At 45.6% G+C, this 26,235-nt stretch overlaps 1 protein-coding gene and 1 long non-coding RNA gene across 2 annotated transcripts; both read right to left on the bottom strand.

The window, feature by feature from the left end:
* Positions 1–9,796: 9,796 nt before the first annotated feature.
* Positions 9,797–11,101, bottom strand: LOC127566375 (uncharacterized). Its single transcript, XM_052008401.1, has one exon. The coding sequence runs from the start codon at positions 11,099–11,101 to the stop codon at positions 9,797–9,799; it is 1,305 nt and encodes a 434-aa protein (XP_051864361.1).
* Positions 11,102–22,419: 11,318 nt separating this feature from the next.
* Positions 22,420–24,045, bottom strand: LOC127566376 (uncharacterized). Its single transcript, XR_007955672.1, has 3 exons — positions 23,485–24,045; positions 22,755–23,180; positions 22,420–22,698 (listed from the first exon to the last, which is right to left on the bottom strand). It is a non-coding gene; the product is annotated as an uncharacterized LOC127566376 (long non-coding RNA).
* Positions 24,046–26,235: the final 2,190 nt, after the last annotated feature.

Raw genomic sequence — 26,235 nt, 5'->3', positions numbered from 1 at the left:
GCGCGTACTCCAGCCTTCTTGCTTCAAAATCAGCTCTGCCTCGTGAACGTTGCAGGATCCTTCGCGATCTTATACATCGCCTTCTTGCGTCTGCGATCTGCTGGTTCCACCAGTATACTGGGACGTGGTGTCTTTTGCACGATCTTCGCACCGCCATGCTAGCGTCGCAGACATCCGTGATTGAACGCATGAGCAGCTCGGCGCTTACCTCTGCGTTGTCACTCCAGTTGGGAACTGTAAAGGATCCAGCGAAAGCTTCCGGGTCCAAGGTGTCAACTTTGTATGCCTTTCCGCTCTGTGATCCATTTGCTCGCGGTGACTCGGTATGGTACAGATCTATCGTGATCGCCCTATGATTCCCCGCTGTGTAGACATTGCTAATGGCCCATTTCGCTGATCTAGCAATTGGATAGCTAACGAATGGTAGATCAATAACCGATCCAGTGCCAGCTCTAATGTGGCAAGGGCTTCCAACACTGTTTGTCCTCGGGCGTTTGTCCGGGTGCTACCCCATTCCTCCGCCCAGGCATTGAAGTCACCAGCGATGATCACCTGTGGCTTTCCCCTTACATCGAGTGCTATCTCCTCCATGACGGATGCGAATTCTGAGAAGGTGAGACTGGGAGCCAGATAACAGATGTATAGCCACTGGTTTCCCCATCTAGCCCGCACGAACCCACGCGATGAGCGCACATCAGTAAGCTGGGGCTGTTCCAGGCCACATACGCATATTGACGCCTTTCCTTCCGTGTCTTCGACGTAATTTGGACTCTGAATTCTTCTATGTGGTTCGCTCAACAAAGCAGCATCCACCTTTAACTCTCTAACCGTCTGCTTCAGTAGCTTTTGGGCCGCCAAGCAGTGGTTTAAGTTGAGCTGCAGGAGCCTTTGAGTCATTTTGGCCCCCGCGTGACCCAAAACCAGGCCTAAGTGCTTTGATGGCACTTAGCTCCAGATTCGCTTGGCTGAGTTTTTCACAGGCTACCAGCACGTCTTCTTTAGAAACCAAACAGTCTATATCTCTGATCTCGAGGATGGTTTCCTGAGTTAGTGCTCTCACTTTGGCTTTCAAGCCGAGCGCTTCGCTTAATTCTTCTTTCATTTTTAGCATAGAAGGCTTGGAGTTCATACCAATCAGAATCAGTCCGTCGCCGGCAGATTTCCTCACCCGCCTTACTTGCTCACCGACGCTCTGTAACTTGCTATCGTCGCTACGCGTCACCAATTTGAGCACTTCACTATAGGAGATCCCGTCCGTGCGTTGGAAATTAATGGCGTCCGGCCTTCTGCGTCTTCTCGGTGGCTTATTTGTGGTGTTGTTCCCTTCAGTATCCTGACGCGCGCTTTCCCTTCTCTACTTTATTCTTATCCGTAGGATGCTTACGCTGCTTGGATATGCGCTTCATGGAAGAATCAGTTTTGTGCTTGTCTTCAACCGTGGTCACCGCATTACTCGGCGAGGTCTGCGTCGACGAGCTACGTACGCTATTGAAGATTTCATCCAGTGTCTTTGCGGTCGCCTGCTCCACTGTCTCTACAGCCGCCATCTTTAAACTGGCTGCCATCTCAATTTGCACAGTTTTGATTCGTGCGAACGTATTCTTGTTTGTTTGTGTGACGTGTCGCACTTCTCTGGGCGTAAATGTCTTGATCAGACCATCGATCAACTCGCCCAGCTCTTCTACCGCCTCTTGAAGGCTTTTATGAATTTTAATCTTTTTTGGCACCGCTTCAGATGAGACACCAGGACTCCGATCCTCCCGGGCTCTTTTGGGCTTTACCGCTTCTTTGCTTGCATCAAAGCTTAATACTAGCTCATCCACCTTTGGGGGCGCAGATGCAGGCCCTCCGCTCTGGGGCGATCTTGCGAGTCTTGGAAGCTTGAGGAACTTTGCCAGCAGCTCAGCTTCCGCCTCACTCGTCTCAATATTGCTCATGGCGAGCAATATCGGTCACTAACCAATTTGTTATGCTCAATATATTATAATAACGCTCTACCAATCAGTCCAACGTTGGCCGAGAATTTCCTACGACTTTTGTCGGAGGAGGTTATACCGCCCCGACTCGGTCACCAGATCCACGGGCGACGCTTGGGTCGCCGATATAAGAACACCAAAACTCCGGTCGCCTGGGCTCAAGCGGCAGAAGTATGATGCAGAGTGAGTGTCTCTACTTGCCGAGTAGCGTTTAATAATATTTTCTAATTTTGCAGGCTGTGATTACTGCTTAAACAACTCGGTGCACTATCGGCGTATCAAAAAACGCGTCCGAGCACTTGCACACTTCACACAACCCCTCGAGTGTAGTCTAGAGGCGTGAGTGCTTTTTAAAACAGACACTTAGAAAGTGCATTGTGCGCGAAAGTTTGTTATTTTAATAATTCTTTATGTTTGGCGGCTCTTTGACGCACAACACGAGAGCAGCAGCAACAACAACAACTGCACCGTGTGAATTGAACGTAGCAACTCCGTGTGTGTGTTTTTGTTTTTTTTAATTGGACGTTGACGCACCGCAGTACGTTCAAGTGGACCTGCGAAACCAGGCTAACGCCTGTTTCTCCCGCATTCAACGCACTCCCCCCGGAACTGCCGCGAGATATTACTTCAGTGGGAGGGTTCGGCCTTTATCGGCCCTCTTCTGAGTTGGCTGGGATTCGTGCTCTTTCTTCTCTTCTTAGCTGCTTCATTACTGCCACTGCCATCGTGTTCACAGCCACCCATTTCTCCTTCGAGCTTATCATATGCTCGACTACGGACTCCGTCTCGACACGCCCCTCAAGGCGGACTTCTAGTTCTTCTCTAGCACCCACGAAGCGTCCGCAGTGCAAAAAGACGTGCTCTGCATCTTCCACCACCTGCGGCTCGCAGTGGGCGCAGTAAGGGTATGATGCATGGCCGAAACGGTGCAGGTATCCTTTGAAACACCCGTGACCACTTAATAATTGTGTTAGGTAAAAGTTCATCTCTCCGTGACCTCTGTCTAACCACCTTGACACGTCCGGTATCAGGCGATGTGTCCACCGACCTTTCGTGCCGCTGTTCCACCTTGCCTGCCACTCCTGGATGATGCTGGCTCTATCCCTGGCCTTCGCGCGCTCTGTTGCCTGTAGATCGAATGGCGCAAGGATCATTGCAGCTTCTCCCGATACCGGAATGCGCAGCACATTCTGAGCGCGCAGATCCTGTGCACCGAGTTCATCTGCCTCAGGAAGGTGCCGCTCTCCGTTCCCTTTAGCCAGATCGGGGCTGCGTAAAAGGCTGATGGACCTGACCACGTTCGTGAGCAGTAACCTTCTTTTCTGCCTAGGGACCCCTGTGTTCGGCATTATTCGAGCTAAGACCGTGGATGCGGTTGCTGCCTTACTCGCCGCGTACATGAGGTGTGCTCGAAAGTTGAGTCTGTTGTCCACCTTGACTCCGAGATAGGTCATAGTGGCCTGCGAACGTATCGTTGTATCCCCAACTACGATGGTAACCAACTCCACCTTTTTCCTTGAAGTAACTAACACGGCCTCGGTTTTATGCTCCGCCAGTCGGAGCCCTACTTCTTCCAGCCAATCCAGTGCTGCTTTGACTGCAGTATTCGTCTTTGCCTCTATGTCCGTCAGGTGCTTCGCGACCGTCACGATCGCTATGTCGTCCGCAAATCCGACAATATTTACACCGCCCGGCATCCTTAGGCGGAGGACTCCGTCGTACATAGCGTTCCACAAGGTGGGGCCGAGCACTGATCCCTGGAAAACGCCTCCAGTGACCTCGTAGCTCTCAGTGCCTGTACTGGTCGTGTACCAGAGCTTCTTGTCGCTAAGGTAACTTGCGATTATCCGGGTGAGATAGTTCGGGATATTGAAGTGCTGCAACGCGTGCAGGATCCTATGTCAACTCGCAGAATTAAAGGCATTTCTTATATCAAGTGCGGTGATGAGGCAGTACTCCTTACTGCCCCAGAGCCAGCGCTCCCCCGCGATAGCCTTCTCCGCCTTGTCCATAATTTGGCTGATAGCCTGAATCGTAGCGACCCTTCCGGAAACCAAACTGCCATGGTGATAGGCCCCCTTCACGGTTTATCGCGACCTCCAGGCGCTCCCGTACTAGCGTTTCTAGCGCTTTGCCAGCCGTGTCTAGTAAGCAGATCGGTCGGTACGAAGAAGGCTCTTCCCGAGGTTTCCCCCCTTTTGGGATTAGCACGAGGGCCTTCCTACTCTACTCTGCAGTGGGTTCGCGCACAATCCTGCCAAGGAGGGTTGGGCAGGATGGACTGGGAGTCCTAAACGCTTTCAGCCTCTTCATCGTCAGCTTGTAGGCCATACCCCACGGGTCGTTGTCCGCCTCGTTCACCAGATGCTGGAAGGACGTCCTCTTGCTTTCCTTGATAAGGTTCGCCAGAATCCGTCTCTTGGTTTTGTGCACTCCTCTCAGGTACTCGTATGCGGCGCCAGGGGCAGCACGTTGGTAGTTCCTCCTGGCTCGGAGGCACTCTCTCCTTGCGTCTGCAATCCCGTCGTTCCACCAGTGGACTTGCGGAAGACGACTTCCTCCCTGCACTCTCCTGGACATTGATGCATCGCAAGCACCCAATTGTGTTTCGTGTCATGCCAAGACCGAGACTGCAAGAATTTTCTGTAGATCGTTAGATGACTCGTCTTGTAGAATACATCTTGCATTGGTGTACGCGCCCTCTTAGCGCAACGCGTAATTTCCCTAACGCCTACTTTTCTCGAACATGTGCAATTTTGTGTATCATTTGTCATTTGTTTTGTGAGTGTTGTACAAGAAAGTTGATTTTTTCCTACGCGTCTTTTATAAAACAATCAGAGGTAAGTTTATACTTTTTAACTCTTTTTCTAATATTCTAATCTTATGTAAATAAAGAATACTATTTGCATTTATATTTTTTAAATCTTAGTTTATTTTCACTGACATCATTTACGGACATCGCCGTGCTCAATACGAAAATAGAGGAATCTCCATTAAAGTATGTGGCGATGTTCAGGAGGATGCTCTGCCCAGATGGTATACTAAAAAACTTGGAGCGGCTCTTCCACAAGGATGTGCTGATGGGGATGAACTACGCCGGCACTGCAAGGATGAAGGCATTCAATAAGTACCGCCATTTGAACAATGCCATGTTTGAAGCTCTGAAGACTGACAACTATAGCTTTGAGGACCACAAAAAAGCTGTGCGAGAGGCGTTTTTTTAAATTTAAAAAATAGAAATTATAAGCCCAATGCCAGGGCAAGACAATTAGAAAAATTAGAAAATAATAAATAGAATATAAATATAATTGTTTAGTTATAAGTAAAACTGTTTAAATAATATATAATTTTAAGTAATCATTGTTTTAGTTTAAATACATTTAATTTGAAGTACAATAAACATTTTATTTACTGCATAAATTGTTGAGCGTATTTTTATTTTGCATATTCCGAACTACGCACTAGAATCTAAGCACAGATTTTCGGCAAGAGCTGGACCGCACATTTTCTACAAGAAACGTCGAGTACAAATTCTGCCAGCGCAGCCGAGGGAAATTTAAATTTCCCTCTGCCAGAATTTATACTCTACGTTTCTTGTATAAAATCAGTTCCGCATATACAGCATACTGAAATGATAAATTCTTTTCGCATCTTGTGTCTACACAAGACGGGACTGGAAGAAAACTTGTATATTGTCTACGAATAAAACACAATCGGGCACTCGCTATCCTTGCCATTACCATGCTGGCCATAACCTCCGCCGTGCCATCGAACTCTGCTCCTCTGATCATATAATTGAAGACCTCACTATCGAAGGACCTCGTATTATATGAGAGTCTCCTGGGGGTGTTTCTCCGTAGCAGGTTTCCTCCAATCTCCGTAATAATCGCAGAGTGATCGCTATGCCGCATACCTTCCAGGATGCTCTGCGTGAAAGGCTGCCACTTACGAAAGTAACATCGATGGTGGATCCCATACTACCCCTACTAAATGTGTACTGGTTGCCAGAATTTAGCAGCACTACATCCAGGGTTGCCAAAGCCTCCAGCAGAGCTTGACCTTTGTCGTTTGTCCTCACACTCCCCCACTCCGTAGCCCAAGCGTTAAAGTCCCCTGCAATAAGGCATGGCGTCTTTGTCCTCGCGTCATCCGCAAGTTCGTCCGTAGCCGCCCTGAAGCAGATAGCAACTATAGAAGTAAATCGGGCCTATCCTGGCTCGAACAAAAAAGCTACCGCTCTTCACTTCTGACACCATCGCCGGGTTTCCCCGCAACTCCACACCGCTGCCTTACCATTTCTGTCCTCGACCCACGTATTGGGGGATTTCAGTCTGTAGGGTTCGCATAGAATGTCAACATCAATTTTCCTTTCCCTAAGAGTCTGTTCTAGCAGAACCTGGGCCGCTGCGCAGTGATTCAAATTTAATTGATATATGCGCATCATTTATGTGACCGAGCGACAGCCTTCTTGAAATACGGACAAAGCGGGCTATTTGTTGCGTGCTTGCAATCCTTTTCTCCTTTTCTTGTGCACAGCATGCAGGCTTTGTCCTCCTTGCAGTTCCTGGCCTGGTGCCCTCTTCCACCACAGTTAAAGCAGTGGTCCTTGCAGTCCATCTCGGATGTGCATCTACTTGCTACATGGCCGAACTCCATGCATCTGAAGCAGCGAATAGGCTGTACCTTCTGTCTAATGCGACAGATGACCCAGCCTATCCGGATTTTTCCTGCAGATAGTAACTTCCCCGCCAAGCCGCCGGATACTCTCAGTGTGGCTGTTTGGGTGCCTCCGTACGCCGGCCGAAGCGATTGTAATGAGGATCGGCTGATGTCCGTACCTCCAAACTGGGTGACCAGAGCCTCCAGGATTTCTGCTTCTGTCGTCAGCTCATCAATGTCTTTGACCTCTAACTACACGGCTATCCACCTTAATCTCCTTATACAGGTTTGTAATCTCCTCGATCAGATTCCTCATTGGTTGATGAATAGATCTCCGACTTTCGAGCATCTCGTTAAGAAGTCCAATTTTATCCCCGAGCACCGAGAATTTCGCAGGGTCCGGTCGTAGTGTCGACGAGCCCTCCTTCGTAGGGTTGTCCGATGGTGGGACTGAATTTGACCTCTGCGTTTGCGCAACCTTAAGGTTAAGTTGCATTGGCGGGGGTCGTTGTACACCCTGCTGTGCCTCCATACCTGTAGCCGATTCGGACGCTCGTTCAGATGGCACAGATACCGCAGCAATTACTGGCACTCTTATCGGCGAGTGCGAAACCCTTGACTTCCTTGCGAACGGGTCAACCTTCGCCACTCCTTCCGATCGCTGTCGATCCGCTGACTCATGCAAATCTCTCCTCTCCTCTCCTCCCTTCCTTCTCTTGTTGTAAACATCGTTGTGATTGGGTTCCTACTCTAAGTCGTTATCAATGTTCGTAATGCAGTCGTGTCTAATGATCTCATGGTTGTCTATGTAGCAGGGAGGCCATGCGAGGGTTGACATACGCCTTCATGGGGTCGTATGTTCAGAGCCAGATCCACGTAGGTCAGGAGTAGACTCAACTGAGCCTGTACGCCCAACTGAATGGGGACGAACCATTGAGTGTGCTTAGAGGTCAGCCACGATTTTAACGGGACGGGGGCAGTCACAGCATTAGCCTAGTAGTCGTTTCGACAAGATATCACTCTGTCTATTCAGATACTAGAATACTGTGACTGTCAGCCCAACTCATCAGGTCAGAGGTGGTGTTTCCAGTATCCTAATCAAGGCTGTACTGGGCTCGGCCTTGATACCACTTTAGTCGCCTTTTACGACAAGCAGTGGTTAGCTGAGGTGGTATTCTCATAACCGCCACCACACGGTGTAACTCCGTGTGTGTGTGTGTGTGTGTGTGTGTGCGTGTTTTTTTTTTTTTTTTTTTTTTTTGGTATGCACCACGGTAGGAAAATCTTCTGAAAGATCCCTTCTACTCCAGTAGAAGGGTATGTGCGATTCTTACGCACTAAAAACCTCCGCCTGTTCCTTTGTCCTTTGTGTCGGCTCACCGGGACGTGTCAATAATGGTAGTACTTCGGTGAGTCGCCTTTTACGACAAGCTGACTGGGCTGGGGTGGTATTCTTTCCCGCCGACCTCACGGGCACCAGGCGCATTTTTATTGTCTGCCTCCTCGGTTTGTCATCTCGTCGGCACGGACTCGTCTCATTATCTTAATGATAATGGCATGGCCCGCCTTCCAGGAGTCTGTATACGCCATCATAGTCTTGATCAGTTCCCTCGTCTCATTTGGAGCCTGTCATTCTAGTCAGTTCCTCTCGCTCGTCTGAGAATCTGTGGCACTTGCAGAGTACGTGTTCTGCAGTCTCCTCCTCGCCCTCGCAGTACACGCATTGGGGGGTATCGACGTGTTTGAACCTCGCTAGATATCAACGGAAGCAGCCGTGGTTCATAAGAAACTGTACTAGGTGGTAGTCCAGCTCCTTATGCTTACTCTAATCCAGGCTGCGACGTCCGGGATTAGATATTGTGTCCAGCGTCCCTTTTGTGACTCATGCCATCTGGTCTGCCAGTCCACCAACAATCGTTCATTGGCGCTAGTTTTACTGACCCCTTCGCGCATTGCCGCCAGAGCCTTGATCTCCAAATCGATGGGCGGAATGCAAGCGAGTACAAGTGCCGCATCTTCGGATATGGTCCTGAACCCTCTGATGAGTCTTAGGGCCATTGTCCGGTATACTGCTCGTGCCTCTTTGAGATAGGATGTTCTCACCGTTACGCTCTTCCAGATTGGAGCTGCGTATAGCAGTGTCGCCTTCGCTACTGATACCAGTAGTCTCCTCGCCGGCATCTTGGGACCACCCGTATTCGGCATTAGCCTAGCCAGAACCGTGGTTGCCATAGCCGCTTTCCTGCTAGCATATTTCATATGCTCGTTAAAGCTAAGCCTATGGTCGATTAGGACTCCCAGGTATTTTAATGAGTTTGCCGACTCCAAGTGGACCCCGTCTACTGTTATCTGCAGCTTCTCCACCGCTTTCCTACTGCTTAGCAGTACCACCTCCGTCTTTTGTGCTGCAATTTTGAGGCCTACGCTCTTAAGCCATCCTGTAGCTGCCCTTATGGTGTCATTACAGCTTGTTTGCAATTCAGGGAGCGTTTTTGCAACTGCAGTGGTTGCCACGTCGTCTGCGAAGCAATGTAGCTCTGTACCTCTTGGTTTAGTTATTTTAATTATCCCATTGTACATTATGTTCCACAGGATCGGGCCAAGGACCGACCATTGAGGAACGCCTGGTGTAACTTTGTAGCTTTTGGGACCGTCTTCCGTATCGTACCAAAGTACCCGGTCTCTAAAATAACTACCGATCACCTCCTTTAGATACTCAGGGATACCGATCTTAGTCATGCCACTGAGCATGCTGGCCCATGTTGCTGTATTGAAGGCATTTTTAACGTCAAGAGTAATTATAGCGCAGTACTTTTTGGCCCCTCTCAGCCATCTTTCCCCCGCTAACGCCTTTGAGGCTATCTCACGGACCTCTTCCAGTGCATCAAGGGTACTCCTCCCTCTCCGGAAGCCGTACTGCTGATGCGCCAACCCACGTGGTCTCTCTGTGTACGTTTCCAAGCGGCAGTACAGGACGCGTTCAAAAAGCTTCCCCACTATGTCCAGTAAGCACAGTGGGCGATATCCGCTAGCAGTATTGGTCGAGGCTCCTTTCCCTTTCGGGATGAGGACCAGTCTTTGGTTCTTCCAGCGTGTAGGGAACATTCCCTCAGCAATGCATTGTTGGAATGTATTGCAAAAGATCTCGGGCTTGGCCTCAGCTATGCTTTAATCACCCCTCTTGGTATTCCGTCCAGCCCAGGGGCCTTGGAGGGCTTGATCCTCTTAGCGGCCGAGACTACTTCCTCAGGTGTTATCCTCGGGAACTGCTCACCAGTCGTTATCTGTGCAGCTTGCCAGAGGGTGGTCTGCTTCGGAAATAGCTCCTCGACAATTCTGGCCATAATTTCTGGCTCTAATTGTCCTTTCCCTCCTGTTGCTTTGATCCTTTTATAGACTATCTTGTACGCCATTCCCCATGGGTCCTCGTCTAGGCTGGTGAGTAGCTCCTTAAACGCTCCTGCCTTAGCTTTTGCTATTTCTTTTTGTAGTGCAGCTCGGACTAGTTTGTACTGTTCGATCAGCTGTGGATGGTTGTCGCGTCCTCTCGCCCGCTGCGCCCTTCTTCTCGCTGAGTGGCATTCTGCCCTCATATTCCCCAGTGTGTCACACCACCAGTACACCGGGGGCTTATTCTTGCGGCTGGTTTTTCTTCGCGGCATTGTTGCATCACATGTTTTTTCCAGTAGCAAGTTCAGATTCGCCACCATACTCTCCACTTGACCTACTGGATTCTCCAGATCGTCAATAATGTATTCTAGCATTGCATTGTCAATTCTTTTCGTGTCCCAAGCACGACCCATTTGCCTCCTCAGCAGTCTATTCGTCCCACTCGTTAATTGTATCTTAAAGGTAATTAACGCATGGTCACTCAGCGTAACGTCGTCCAGGACCTTCCAATTGACATTCGCTGCTATAGATCTGCTAACAAAGGTAACGTCGATATATGATGAGCCTCTGTCATTGTCAAAAGTCGACCTGAGTCCGTCGTTCAACAAAACCAGGTCTAGCATGTACATCGCGTCCACTAGTGCTCTACCTCTACGATTTGAAGCTCTGCTACCCCACTCTAACGCCCAGGCATTGAAGTCACCCGCTATTACGACAGGGCCACGGCCTCTTGCGTGTTCCACCAGCGCCTCTAACATCCCTTCAAATTGTTGCAGGCTATCACTAGGAGGGCCATAGCAGCTGTAGAAGTGTACTCCTTTAACTTTGCCATAGGCAAAACCGCTTAGGGGGGGGTTTTGTCTTTCTTGCACTTGGAATCCCGCGCAGCACTTTATTGCCGACTTGCCTGTCTCGTCAAATATTGTATCTACGTCAGCGTTCCCTCCACTTGGGATGTAGGGTTCGCTCAGTAGGAACAAGTCAATTTTCCGTTCCACTGCCGTCTGTTGTAAGAGGCTCTGGGCAGCCCCGCAGTGGTTAACATTAAGCTGGGCAACATTAATGTATTCCTGCATTGTGCTGTTTGCTAGCTCCTGCTTGTTGTTTGGCCTTCCTATAAGTTGGACATCCAGAACTGCCCGTAGCGTGGTTTCTGCCCATATCCTCCTTACATATTAAACAGGATGGCTTCTCTACGCATCCTTTCGCTTTGTGTCCTCTGCCTCCACATCTTAGACAGCAGTCTGATCTGTCAGCATTCTTACAGTTGCTGGCTTGGTGCCCGTACCCTAGGCATCTGTAACCTCTCTTCGGTTGTACATCCTGAGTAATACGGCACCGAGACCATCCCACCGTTAGTGTCCCTTTTTTGAGCACCATGATAGCATCATTGACATCTAGCATAACGGTTGCTATTTGTGTTCCATCTCTCATCATTCGAAGGCTTTGCACTTCCGGTCTCCCGATTCCCCTAAATTGGGTCATCATGCTTTGAGCAAGATCTTCAGCATCAGTGTTGCCAGATTCTTCAGAGTAAAAGTTGCTAGATTTGAGAAAAAAAGTTGCTAAAAATTGCTAAAACTTATAAAGAAATTGCCAAAAAAGTTGCTAAATCTTTTCAAGGTTAGTTTTGATAGATTATATTCATTTTATATTAATGTAGGAATAAAATATTGAAATTAGAAATAAATAATTAAAATAAATAGGATTTCGTATCTTCTTGTGTTAACACCTATTACAAAAATATCAGAGTACTTTTCATTTTAGTAAGTACTCATAGAGAAGTGCATACAACAACAACATTTTCCATGCTTATGTAGCCCATACCTGTTTATATAAATATATAAAAATAATTTTTAATTTGTTTTATTTATATTAAAAATATTTAAATTCCAAACTAACCTTATAAATGTTGTTTATATTTAATTTAAAACAAATAATAATAAAACAAGTAAAAAAGCTACAGTCGAGTGTGCTTGACTGTGAGATACCCTCTACCCTCTTTTGAATAAAAGCAAAATATTGGGGTTTTATTTTCAAAATATTCGAAAATTCTACAACATTCTAAAAATATACCAAATTGTTATATTTGGTATATCGATATAGTACCACATTCAAAAATACCATAAGCAGCTCAGTACACCAGATTTGTCAGCCAAAAGCAACTCAGACCCCTAGTAAGTAGGCGTTTTTGGTCATACACAAAATATTTCTTTAATAACTTCCACAATTCTTATATGATCGCAACCAACTTTTCAGGAATCACTATTGTTATTATTGTCTTAACCAAATTTCGCAGCTGTAGCTTTAAAATTACGCTTTTTATTCTATTTTATTGATTTGCGAGGGCGGAAGTGGGTGTGGCAACAAATGCTGTCGAAAAAAATTATAGCTCTATCTCTTATAGTCTATGAGATCCAGTGTTTCATACGGACAGACGGTCAGACAGACAGACGGACATGACTAGATCGTCTCGGCTGTTGGCACTGATTAAGAATACATGTACTTTAGCATTCAGTTAAATAAAAATATCGATTTCATAGTGAACTATTAATCGCAACTTTTGCAGTGAATGGCAAAAATACAAAATAAAAAGGCTTTAAGTAAAATATAAATGTAAAATTGCTAAAATAGCTAACAAAAAATAAAAAGTTGCTAGATTTGTAGCTAATAGCATTTTCAAAAAAAAAGTTGCAAATATTTTGAAAAGTTGCTAGATCTAGCAACTAAATTGCTAAACTGGCAACACTGTTCAGCATTCGTTGCCTCGTCCATTCCAGTCAGTGCTGCCAATTTGGATTTTTTCCCGTCAAAACTGGCTTTTTTTGAAGGCTAACCGCGGGAAAAATTTGTGAATTGCGGGAATTGTGAATAGCGGGAATTCTAGCTTTTTAAAGCGGGAATTCCCAACTTTTTTTGTGTTGTTAACACAAATGTACAAAAAGTACAAAATATGGAAAAGTGGCAGCTGTACGATAGTCACTTATAAACAATCCAGAAAATGTGTTGACGTATCGATTGTTTTCTCGAAATACGCTAATGTCATCACTCGCTTAGTGTTTCCATTTCAATTTGATCAAGTGGGCCAACATTAGCAACACAAACAAATTTTGGTCTTTAAAGATTTTTGTGAAAACCGGAGATTTTTTGAGTTGGCAACTGTGACCATCCAAATATTGTGTTTGCCCTGGTCATACGCGGAAATAGCCAGATTAACCTAATTAAATCCAAATTAAGGAATGCATTCTTAGCATAAGGCAAAGTATTAATTTCAAGCAAAAGATGAGTATATCTTTTATATATTCATTTTTTTTGTAATATAGAGAATCGGATTGTGACGGATGGGAAAATGCTGCGTCGACTATTGTTGATGCGAGCGCATTGCTAAGTAAGAGGCACACCTCCGCTCCGCCGACCGAAAAGCACTCAAAGCTTTTTCACTCACCAGCAATGCGCTCAATGCGTAAGAATGCACTCAAGCTCCAGTGCTCTCAGCTTCTCTCTCCCACAACTCACCACCGCTGAGTCGCGCTCAGCATAGATCGACGAAATGCCGTCGGCATTTTTCTGATAATTAGTTCTGAACCACGTCTCTTTTACATCGGTTGCAAAACACCCCCCAACTCTGTGCGTCTCAAAAACCCGAAAGTTTTGAAAATATACAAAATATATATAGTGAAAACCGCGAGTGTTTTATTTCGGGAAGAAGGAAAATTCTGGTATTTTCAGCGCCCCCACGACAACAACTATGAAGTGCCTATAAAATATCTGCAGATGATAGCCACTAATATGTCATACTGTCATACGCAAATGAGACAGACTAAGGAAATAACGATAAAATAATGCAAATCTTCATCTCTTAAACAAAAATGAACTGAGTGAATAAATTGTTATTTTTGAAGAAATTTTTTTCACTTTTTTTGATACATTTTTTCTTTAGCTTTTTTTTTTGGATTTTTTAATAATTTTGTTGAGCTTTTTTCTCCATTCATTCCGTCAAAAACAGCTTTTTTTGCTGTTCAAAAGTTGGCAGCACTGATTCCAGTGCACTTCAGGGCCGTTCTTTGTGATCCTGAGCGCACGGTGGCAATATTGCTGAGGGAGTTCTCGATCGCTTCTTTGATGTTCCGGTCTCCAGTGTTTTTTCCCTCCATTTCTAATATTAATTCACCTTTTTGAGTCCTCCTGATTTTGCGGACGAGCCTACCCACCTCTTTCAGGTTCGGATCGTCCTTCATTTTTCGAAGGATGTCCACGTACGACATCTCTCCTGTCTTTTTTAGTATAAGTGCCTCCGGTTTCTTGCGCAATCGTTTAGGCCTTACTTTTTCCCACTCCTTGACGCAATGGATTGAGTTTTCCGGGTTTGGATTCTTCAGCACCTCTGCATATTTTGCTGCCCTAGGAGTCTTTTTCCCCATCTTCCCATCGGCCTCCTGCCCACTGCTTTCGATAAGGATTCCCTTGGTCCTTGGAATTACCTTGGTCCTTGGGGCTTCCTTGATATTGGCAGTTGGTTTTCGCTTCTGGTGCCCCTCCGTTTGGGTACCAGTACTCTTGGGAGCCGCGTCTTTCGCCTTGCACTCCTGCAGCGCTAGAGCTCTTTTATTAAGTGCGACGAGCTCTGCTATTGCGTCCTTCGATCCTTTCGTGACGTGTCTTTGTGTCTCGAAAGCCGCCATCAGTAGGATGATCCTACTATGCATTTTGGCTAGTACACTGCCTAGGTCCTCATCTTCGCATGCCGTAGAAAGATCCAGGGGCGCAAAGGCGAACCTGGGGGCGACTTCGCTCCTATCTTTAGAGACGGCACGCTGATACGATTAATGGCCACGTTGCTTGTATCTTTAGATGCTGGGGAGGCCAAGTTTGCCACCTCTTCAGCACTGCGGTCGCTGGATATCGACGGCCGGGGGCCCGCTTGCTCACCCCTCACAACCGCCGGCACTGGGTTTCCTACTCCCTGTACCGTAATTTCAACACTTTTAACGACTTCCATGTAGTTAAGTTTCTCCCATCCTTTCATTTTAGCCCTTCTGCCAGGGGCACACCCACATTAGTGGAATGCTGTTGCTACGCTAGTATAGCCGCCCAATATGGGACAGACGCTAACCAGTATGCCGCCCAACTCTGGGTAGCAGACGCTTACTGGATTTTTAAAAACCAGTCGGTGAGTTTTAACCCCGCTGGCCCGCCTTCTCATCTTAGCCAGCCTCCCTGACGGATACCAAGGAGCTGTTACCAGGGACGCCGCGTGGAGGCGATGAGATGCTTGAGTGTTGCTATGTATGGATCGCGCTGAGCTTTGCCATGTTAAAGCCAGTCAGCAGCTTTGCCATACACGCAACCCCCCGACTCCGTGTGTGTGTGTCTGTGTGTAGATGGAGATGTGCGATTCTTACGCCCGCCACCTCACGGGCGTCGAGGATCAGCTATCGGCGACCTGCTCTGTTGGTCGTCTCGTCAGCTCGCACTTGTGTCATTATATTGATGATGATGGCGTGGCACGCCTGCCATGTCACAGCGTCTGCCATCATCGCAGCTCGCAATCCCGATGGTGATAGTGGAGATCCTATCATTCTCATCAAACGTTCTCTCTCCTCAGTAAAGCACGTGGTCTGCTGACTCCACCTCATTCACGCAGTAAATGCACTGTGGGGTATCTACGTGATGAAACCTTGATAGGTACCTCCGAAAGCAGCCATGGTCATTAAGGAACTGGGTTAGGTGATAATCCAGCTCCTTGTGTTTGCAGTTGGACCATGCTATTAGGTCAGGAATAAGTACGTTTCTCCATCGACCTTTTGTTGATAATCTCCATCTGCCCTGCCACTTAACTAACAGATGCTCGTACACTATGGTCGGGTTGGCTCCCACCCGCATGTCTGCAAGTGCTCTGATCTCCAGGTCAACTGGTGGCGTCCCTGCCAGCACTAGTGCCGCATCCTCCGAGATGGTACGGAAGCCCATTATCAGGCGTAGGGCTACTGTGCGATAGACCGCCCACATCTCCTTCAAATAGGACGGTTTTCCCGTTACGCAGCTCCATATTGGAGCGGCGTAGAGCAGTGTCGCCCTCGTCACTGAGGCCATCAACCTCCTAGCAGGCATCCTGGGGCCGCCGACATGGCAGTTATGGCCACGTCATCCGCAAAGCAGTGCAGCTGCGTATCACGGGGTGTACTAATGGTCAGGATACCATTATACATAATGTTCCACAGGATTGGTCCAAGGACCGACCCCTGCGGAACTCCTGAGGTGACTTGTTACTTTTTTGGGGAATCGGTCGTTTCGTACCAAAGTACTCGGTCCCTAAAATAGCTGCCAATTATACCCTTTAGGTAATCTGGGATTCCCATGGAGCTCATGGCACTAAGAATACTGGTCCATCTTGCCGTGTTAGAGGCGTTCTTCACATCTAAAGTGACGATGGCACAGTATTTCTTTGCTCCTCCTAGCCATATTTCTCCCGCTAGTGCATTTTGTGCAATATCCCGGACGATGGCCAGTGCGTCAAGAGTGCTCCTTCCCTTTCGGAAGCCATACTGTTGATGGGCCAGCCCATTAGGTCCCTCCGTAAAAGCTTCTATCCTTCTGTAGATTATTCGCTCGAATAGCTTTCCCACAATATCCAGCAGGCAGAGTGGGCGGTAACCACTGGTTGGATGTGTCGCCCTTCCCTTTCGGAATAAGAACAAGTTTTTGCTCTTTCCATGTGCTCGGGAATATCCCTTCCATGAGACATTGTTGGAAGGTGCTGCTGAATATGACCGGTTTGGCTACTGCAACGGCTTTTGCAACTATCCCTGGGATACCGTCAAGTTCAGGGGCCTTACCGGGCTTTATCCTGCTAGCGGCTTGTAGTATTTCCTCAGGAGTGATGCAAGGGAAAAGTATTCCAGGAGATACCTGCGCCGGCTGCCATAGGGATGTTTGCTTGGGAAACAGCTCCTCTACGATGTTCGCCATGACATCGGGCTCCATATATATTTTCCTCCCTGCTGATTTAATCCTCTTGTAGACGATTTTATATGCGGGGCCCCATGGGTTCTCGTCAACACTTGCGAGCAGGTCCTTGAACGCCTCAGCTTTGGCTTTTTTCAACGTGGAACGAGCTATTCTATGGCGGTCAACCATGTGCGAGTGGTTTTCGCGCCCACGTGCCCGTCTCCTCGCTGTGAAGCACTCCGTTCTCAATTCACTAAGGGAGTCACTCCAACAATATACTGGTGGTTTAGTCTTCTTTCGCGTTTTACGCGGCATTGTTGCATCGCATATCCTTTTTAGTGATTGCGTAAGATTTGATACCATTGTCATTGTAAAATAGTTAATAAAGTAATTTAGCATGTCATTGTCAATTTTTTTGACGTCCCACGCCCGTCCTAACTCACTTATCCGTTGTCTGCTTATCGCGCAATTCAGTGTAACATTAAAAACAATCATTGCATTCATTGTCACTCATTGTCCCGTCGTCAAGTGCTACAGCCCTACTGGCGAAGGTGACGTCAATGTATGATGAGCCTCTGTCGTCAAATGTTGGTTTGAGTCCGTCGTTTAGCAATATCAGGTCGAGCTGACTCATTGCATTAATGACTGCCCTACCTCGTTAATTTGATGTTCGGCTCCCCCATTCTACTGCCCAGGCATTAAAGTCGCCCGCTATAACCGCTGGCCTTCGTACTCTCGCATGTTGTAACAGATGCTGTACGTGTATTCCGGTGCAGCATTTTACCGCCGCCTTTCCTAGCTCGTCTAGTATAATGTCTGCGTTCCCCCCACTGGAGCGAAAATCATGTCCACTAGCTAGTAAGATCAGAGAGGACATAGAGAATTCCCTGAACGAACTAGCCTCAGTTCGCTCGGGATCACAAAAGACCGCCTTACCTTGTGTACTGGTATGGACGAGGCAACGACTGCCGAAGACCTTGCCCTATGCCTTAAGACTCAGTTTGGTGAGATCTCAAAGCCGGATGTGCGAGGCATGAAAAGAATGCGTGATGGGACCCAAGTAGCCACGTAAATGCTGGGTATAACTGACGCTATCACGGTACTAAAAAAGAATACCGTAACCGTGGGATGATCTAGGTGTCGGATCACCCAAGACATTAGGCCAATGTGTTGCTTCAGATGCTTAGGCTTCGGCCACCGCGCAAGCAACTGCAGGTATACAGATTGCTCAGATTGCTGCCTACGATGTGAAGGCCAAAAAACAGGAAGGAGTAGGGAGTCAGCACCATGCAGAGCCAACTTAGAATTGCCCAGCTGAACGTAAACCACTGCGCGGCCTGCCAGAGCCTACTACAACAAACCGCAGTGGAACGCAAGGTAGATGTCCTTTTGTGTGTGTGTGTTTTTTTTTTTTTAATTTTAACAAGGACGTTGACGCACCGCGGTACGTACAAGTGGCTTCTGCGAAACCAGGACTATGCCTGTTTAAGCTCCTGTCTACTTCTCCGCCGGAACGACCGTTAAGTATTACTTCGGCGGAGAGTATGGCTTTATCGGCCGTCTTCAGTTCTCCGGGATCTTTCTTCCCGCCGTAGCTCCTTCATGACTGCGTTCGCCATTTCATCTGCAGCTTCCCAGTTGTCCATGTTTGCCAACATGTGGTATACAAAATTCGATGGCGTGACCGGTTCCTCATACTTCCGTTCCCTTCTCTTTCTCGTTCTGTTCTGAACCTCGGACAGTTAAAAACACGTGCTCGGCGTCTTCAGGGTACCCTATACCGCATCGGGGACAGAGTGGGTCTGCCTCATGCCCAAAACGGAAGAGGTAGTCCTTAAGACAGCCGTGTCAGCTCAGAAGTTGCGTCAGGTAGAAGTTCACAAACACGGACATTTCCTATTCACCCACTCACTCACTCCCGGGATGAGGGTACGCGTCCATGCGCCTTTGTTGGATGAGCTCCACCTGCGCTGCCACTCGCTTAGGGAAATCTGCCTGTTCGCTGCTCTGCTTCCGCTGTGGGTGTTACCGTTCCGCACGAGTTCCCGGACGCGAATATCGAAAGGCATCAGACCTGCCAGTACTTCGGCGGCTTCACCCGACACAGTGCGAAACGCACTTGTGATCCTGAGCGTGCACGTCCTGTATACCGCTTGTATATCTCTTGTGAACGTCTTGCATTCGATTGCACCTACCCAGATTGATGCTGCGTATGTGGTTATCGAACGCACTACCCCACTGATGAGTCTGCGGCGCAACTCCTTCGGACCTCTGGTATTTGGCATTATGCGGGCCAATGCAGAACATGCCACTGATGCCTTGTCGGCTGCTAGCTTCAAATGTACTCTGAAGGACAGTCTGTGGTCTAGTATAACCCCCAGGTTTTTGATGTACGGTCGGGAAGTTATAGCTGTACGACCTACCGTGAGGTTCGCGGTTTTCACGGTCATCCTCGAGCTTATGAGCACCGCCTCCGTTTTGTGTTCTGCTAGGCTCAGTCCTGCATTGGTTAGCCATTCTTGGGCCTGTACAATTGCTCTGTTGGTGGCTATCTCCAGTTCACGTAGGTGTTTGCCCACTGCCACGATTGCCACATCGTCCGCAAACCCGATCATTTTCACGCCTGGTGGAAGTCTCAGCCGTAGAATCCCATCGTACATGAGATTCCAGAGGGTCGGGCCGAGGACCGATCCCTGTGGGACTCCTCCTGTGACTTCATAACTTTTGGTTCCTTCACTGGTTTGGTAGCGAAGAATTCTGTCATTTAGGTAGCTTTCTATTATGCCTGTCAGGTGTGGGTTTATGCTCAGGTTGTTCAGACTTTGCATAATCTTGTCCCAGTTCGCTGAATTGAACGCATTCCTGACGTCTAGGGTTACTACCAGGCAGTGCTCTTTTTCCCCCCACAGCCAGCGTTTGCCTTCTATGGCCTTTTTTGCCAAGTCCGTCACCTCTTGGATTGCGTGCCTTGTTGATCGGGCCTTCCGGAAGCCAAACTGCGTATTGAGTCGCGTGCAGACTACTCTCTCGAGAGCCTTGCGTACCGAGTCGAGGAGACAAATGGGGCTGTACCCTGAAGGGACTTCAGGTGGCTTGTTCCCTTTTGGAATTAGGACCAAGTCCTGTATTTTCCAGGCATTAGGAAACACTCCTTCCAGCATTCATTTGCTAAATGTGGAGGCAAAGCACCTTGGTTGTATCTCGAGGGCCTTTCTAACAACTGCTTTCGGTATTCCGTCTGGGCCTGGAGCTTTCCCTGGCTTGATCAAGCGTGCTGCCGACAGGATTTCGTCCTCTGTCACGTTGGCGAACGTCGAAGTATCAGTAACCATCCCATTCACCGATCTCGGCTGGCTCGGTAATAAGTGTGCTACTGTTCCAATAATTCTGGGCATGATGGGCAAGCTGGTCTGAACGCGTGGAGTTTTTTCATAGCCAGTTTGTAGGCTGAACCGCGTCGGCTTCGACGCAAAGCTCTAGGAACAGCTTTCTCTTGCTGCTTTTAATTAGCGATTTCAATACGCGCCTTTTTTCCCTCAGTGTCTGGTGATGGGCATCTGCTCTGTGGGATCCAAGTGTAAGGGTCCTCTGGTACCTTCGTCGTGCCTGAAAGCAATCCTTGCGGGCCTTGGCGATATCCTGGTTCCACCAGTATACGGGTTGGTGCTTTGTTCCTCGTCCTGCTTTACGCATTGATGCGTCGCATGCCTGGGTTAGCCTGGACCTGAGCTGCCTCGTGCTGCTTGCTGCCGAGCCGTTGATCTCCAGTCCCTGAAGCATGGATTCGAAAAATCTCTTTATCGAATGTCTCTATGCTGTATCGGATTGGCCTTTTGGGTACCGAGGGGTAGGAGCGTCTGCGGATTTCCGCAACTATAGCTTGGTGGTCGCTGTGAGTGTATTCACTGCTAACTCTCCAAGATGCTCTCGGGGCTAGTGAGCCACACACAAACGTCAGATCAATCACTGAACCTGCCGTTCCTCTACTAAATGTGTCCGCACCCCCTCGATTTAGGAGTAATACATCTAGTAGAGCAACAGAGTCCAGGACTGCCCTACCTCTTAAGTTGGTGCATGTGCTTCCCCATTCGGTCGCCCAAGCGTTGAAGTCTCCAGCAATGAGGCATGAGGTTTTACTTCTCGCATCGTTGACCAACTTGTCGAGTATGCTGATGTAGTCCGCCTGGCTGAGTGACGGGGCAAGATAGCAACTGTAGATGTACAGACCGTGTACCTTGGCACGGATAAAGCCATGACCTCGGTAGCTGGTGGGGCCTGCTGCCTTACGCGATTTATCTCCAACCCAAGTATTGGAGGATGTAATGCGATAGGGTTCGCTCAATATAGCCACGTCTGTCTTTGACTCTCTAACTTTTTGCGTAAGCAGGTCCTGTGCTGCCTCACAGTGGTTCAGGTTCAGTTGATAGAACCGTGTCATCTTCCGCTTGTTTTGCTGAGCGTTTTTTTAAGGTATGGGCACCTACTGCTATTCGCCGGTTGGTCTACTGCCTTTTCTCCTTTCCTGCTGCAGAGTATACATTTTGGGGCCTTGTCGCATAGCTTCGCCTTGTGGCCTGTTTCCCCACAACTGAAGCATGTGTCCTTGTACTCTACTTTTTCTGTGCATCTACTTGCTACGTGACCGAAGTCCATGCATTTTAAGCAGCGGACTAGCTGGACCTTCCTTCTTATGCGATAGATAACCCAGCCTACTCGCACTTTGTCAGCTTCTACCATCTTATTGGCCGAATCGACTTGGAGCCTCAGCGTTGCTGTCTACGTTCCTCCGTAGGCCTTCCGGAATGCTGGATTTTGTGATCCTCACCTCTCCGAACTGTGTTATCAGTGCCTCCAGAAGTTCCTCTGTCAGCGCTATCACCTCTACACTAGGGCCCAGTCTTGGACTGCCTCGGGTATACCCTTCGTGATTGGATCTGCTGACTTTTCGAGCTCGAAGAGAAGTTCAACCTTTGCTGTTTTGCGTATGCCTCTGACTTGCTTAGCTAGCTCCTTCAGCTTTGGTCAGCATACGATACGTCGTTGGACCCTCTCACTATTATTGCGTCCGGCTTAGCTGATTTGGTTCTTCTGGCACGCTTTGGCATTACCATTTGCAACATATTATTTCAAAATTAATTGTTACATTTGTTGTTACTCATAATTATCAGAGAAACTACGAAATAAAATAAAAACCAGTTTTATTAGATAATGAATGCATCATATATGCTTCATAGGGTCGGAGATGCCTCCTTCTACCTGTTACATTTCCTGCCGGCACATAGTTATAATGTAATATAATAATAATATATAACACACCTACACAGATCTATCAAATTCTATGACAACTCTAAATGAAGTTTAAATAATATTGTAAAATAACTCAGATACCTTTGCAAATATAACAAACATAACAGACAAATTATTACAAAAATTAAAAAAAACGAAAGACGGGAATCGTATAGCTTTTTAATCGTGTAGATTTAAGTGCAAATCTATTTTATATGCGGAAATGGAGCAGGACCAATACGAAATCGAAGGCGGAGACCTCTCATCACGTCACCAATACGAAATCGAAAACCTCTCATCACGTCAGCTGTCGCAAGGACTAATTTACATGTTGACATGGACAATTCTCCTTTAGCTCTGGAACTATTTGCGTTTCAAAGAGCGACGCCTCAGTCTTAGTACGCATCTGATCTAACAGATTACAGCTTGAAAAATAGCTCTGAAATCAATCTTCAATTTAATTACAATCACACAATTGTTTCATAATACCATTACCTTTCTGATTAAGCTCAATTTTTATTCAGAATGAATCAAAATCAGAGCTCGCAAATAACTGTTGACCGTTTGAGTTGCTTTTGCATTATACAGAAATGTATTGACACATCATCTTAGGATCGCAATCTTTCCCAGTTCCACGTCAGTTCGCATTGAATCGCCAAGGATAGCCCATCAATTTGACATTCGACTTCGCCTCTTGCAGAACTCACGCAAGACTATGTGGGCAAGGCCCTGGCCGAGCTGCCTGGCGTTAGACCACTGACGCAGACCACAATCTCTAATTTGGAGAACCTAGAGCTGTCGCACAAAAACGTGATAAAACTGAAGCCAATTCTGCTGACGTGGCTGGAGATGGAGGAGGCGCGGCGGGCGCGGGTGGATGTCCAAATTTAAATTATTGGTAATGGATTTTGAAGGTATTTTCTAACATTTGAGATATTATAAAAAAATGTTTTTGTTAAACTGTTCTTGTTATATTCATTTGAAATAATGTTTTTTGTCTATAAGTCTTTTTTATGTTTAGCTAAAGTTTTAGTAGTGACCCCACAGAAATCCACAATTAAGTTGTTTCTGCAAAAAATTTTTCAGATGTGCTTACAATCGGTAAAATTCGCTCTTGTGCTTGTTGTGCTGTATTTATCACTGTTTAAGTTAATAAAAATGTTAAATGTAGCTGCTGATACTTGTAGATTTGTGTGTAATCATTAATAAAATCAAGCTAACTTACTGTTATCAAATTCAAATTTGCAACGCAATCTGCAGCTTCTCCTTTGCTTTTATGATGTTTCTTTTGTGTTTGCGGACAATTTAACATATTCGTTTTTTGCAGTTGCATTCCAGTTAAGAATCCTAGTGTTATCAGGTTAAAGTGAGAGATTGCCAGTCCAGATTAAAAAGCTTCCTAATTTGAATAATTATATTTGCTCCCATAATCCCCAAATCAAAATGTATTTGTAAAGACTGCAATGTAATGTACGTTTTAAAGGTAATAGTCAGAGCTCGTTCTGTTTGTCAAAAGTGTCATCGGTGCAATTAAAAATTCTGTGCGATTTGACTACAACTTAGAAGCAAAGAAAAAAAATTTATTTTTTTTGATTTTGTGCTTCTTTTTTTTGGGTTCAAGTTCACTTTCAAACATCCCGCATCGTCACCTTCGATATCGTCCTTTTTATCTTTTATCTGACAGACAGACGGACACGGCTATATCTAATTGTTGGTACTTAAAAAATTTTAATGTTAAAATTATTCTAGCAATGTAATCGGCACAAAATATTGTTTTCGAATGAATGTAGGAGTCTCATGTTTGACACTAAATTCAAACGTAAAATGATTGCAAGTTGAAGCTGAAATTTCTGATAGAGTAAACTGAAATTAAACTCAAGTCACTCTGATACTCTTTCATCTCTTACTCGTTGCATATTTCTCTCATGTTCGATAATGTAACAGCGCCTGAAACCGATATGATTTAAATAAGTCCTAAAAGTATCCTATTTATATTGGTAGCTAAAGTTCTTCGAATAAAGATCGTAAAATCTCAATTAAAGTTCTGTTCACGGTTGCCATTCCAAAAAAATGTTTTGTACCAAAATTTTGAAAAAATGTACCAATTTTAGCAAAAATGTACCACAATTTTTTTTACGAAAGATTTTTTGTATTTCACAAATTGTGATTCATAATATATAACTGTTTTCGTAGTGATGTAGATTTCTTACTTGTTACTTATAATTATTGTAAATACGATTAAAAAAAAAAAAATTTGTACCCCGAGCGGGCTCGAATCCGAGTACCCCGAGTATCACAACACGCATAAGCTTGCATTCTACCATTAGAGCTATCGCAGTGCCTCATGCATACAGATACAAATAGAAGAGGCGAGCATGTATATACGCATACGCACACATACAATACATACATAGAAGGCGTTTTTGCCCATACAAAACTATTTCTTTAATAACTTAAGCAATTTTTATCTGATCGCAACCAAATTTTCAGGAATCACAAATACCATTGTTATTATTTTATGTACTCGTGTTATTATTGATTTGCGGGAGCGGAACTGGGCGTGGCAAAAATTTAAAACAAACTTGATCTGCGTGCAAACATAACAAATACTGTCGAAAAAAAGCCCGAAATAGGCCTAAAAACAATTTTGATTTGATCGAACCAGAACCGTTCCTGTCCAAAAAATCCTGAAAATCCTACGAAGAATTCTAAGAAAATTTCACTATGAAACCATGTGTATAATGAATTCCTAGCTCGCGCCGTGAAGCTTAAAGATTTCACTATGAGGTACATAAGGTATTTCGAGGTATTTAAGGCATTATAATGTATTTTAAGGAAAACATACGCATTTTCCAATTATGTTGGAGTCAATTCTGATTCATCTTTTTACAACAAATTTTATAATTTATTTTCTAATTTATTTAACTTATAATTTTTTTTTAATTCGACAAAATGAGCCTAACTAGACATGTACTGAGCCTCATATAAGAAAGTAGGAGCAATGCGTCTGTAAGTTTTTAACGAAGTAAGGTATCGGTCTAAAAATTGAAATATATATTCAAAGGCATTTTAAGCAACTAAATAAAAGTAGGGGTGGTATGATAAAAGGCGAAATTTAATTTAATTTTTTATTATAAAGTTTATTTGCTTGCAAAGAAATATATTATTACATTAAGAAGCTTTCTAAAGATATGCTTTACAAATATAAAAATATTAAAGCTTTTGTGAAGCTTTTGCATTCCTCTTATAACAGTTTATTTAAATGATAATTAATTTTGCGGGGAAAACTTGTCAACCAACGGCAGTGGCGTAGGTGTGGGGGCAGTCAAGAGCATCAGTCCCTATTAGTAAGTTATCTCTCTTTCGAAAATAGCTATTTACGCCATTGAATACCATAAACTAGAAGTAAATAAAGTTCAAGATTGTTATCAGTTCTAAATTCGTGTAATAAATTTGGTTTACTTAGTATTTGACTGTTAACAAAGAAACGTGTGCTAATAATATAAAATTATGGAATCATCAGCGATGTCTATTGACAATTCGGAAATTGACAGTATTATTATGATGTCTGCATCAAGTTTCAATTCAAAGCAGATCGCAAAATATCATTGGTGTACGTAGTGAATTTTCCGAGCTAAATTTGTCAACTTTGCGGGATGTACTTAAATATTATTATTACGTGAGTGATCACAATAAACAGCAAACAAAAAAACAACACTCTTATGCAAGCCTTACTCCGATGATTGCAGACAAAATAATTGAAATTTGGAGAAAGACGAATATTAAATTAATAAATATAAAAAGCACCATTAGAGGGCTTAATAAATTTATAAAAAAATATCAGCGAAAAGTTAAAAACATTACTAGAATTGATTCAATTACTGAATTTGAGAAAAGCTTAAATGATTTGTTTTAAGTCGCTAAATGCAGTTGTAAGAAAACAATGCCATGCTCCTGCGGATTAATTCCTGACCAC

The sequence above is a fragment of the Drosophila albomicans genome, unplaced genomic scaffold, assembly GCF_009650485.2.
Source record: "Drosophila albomicans strain 15112-1751.03 unplaced genomic scaffold, ASM965048v2 utg000259l_pilon, whole genome shotgun sequence".
In the NCBI taxonomy this organism is placed as follows: Eukaryota; Metazoa; Arthropoda; class Insecta; order Diptera; family Drosophilidae; genus Drosophila; species Drosophila albomicans.
This window is presented reverse-complemented; position numbering and strand designations above follow the sequence as displayed.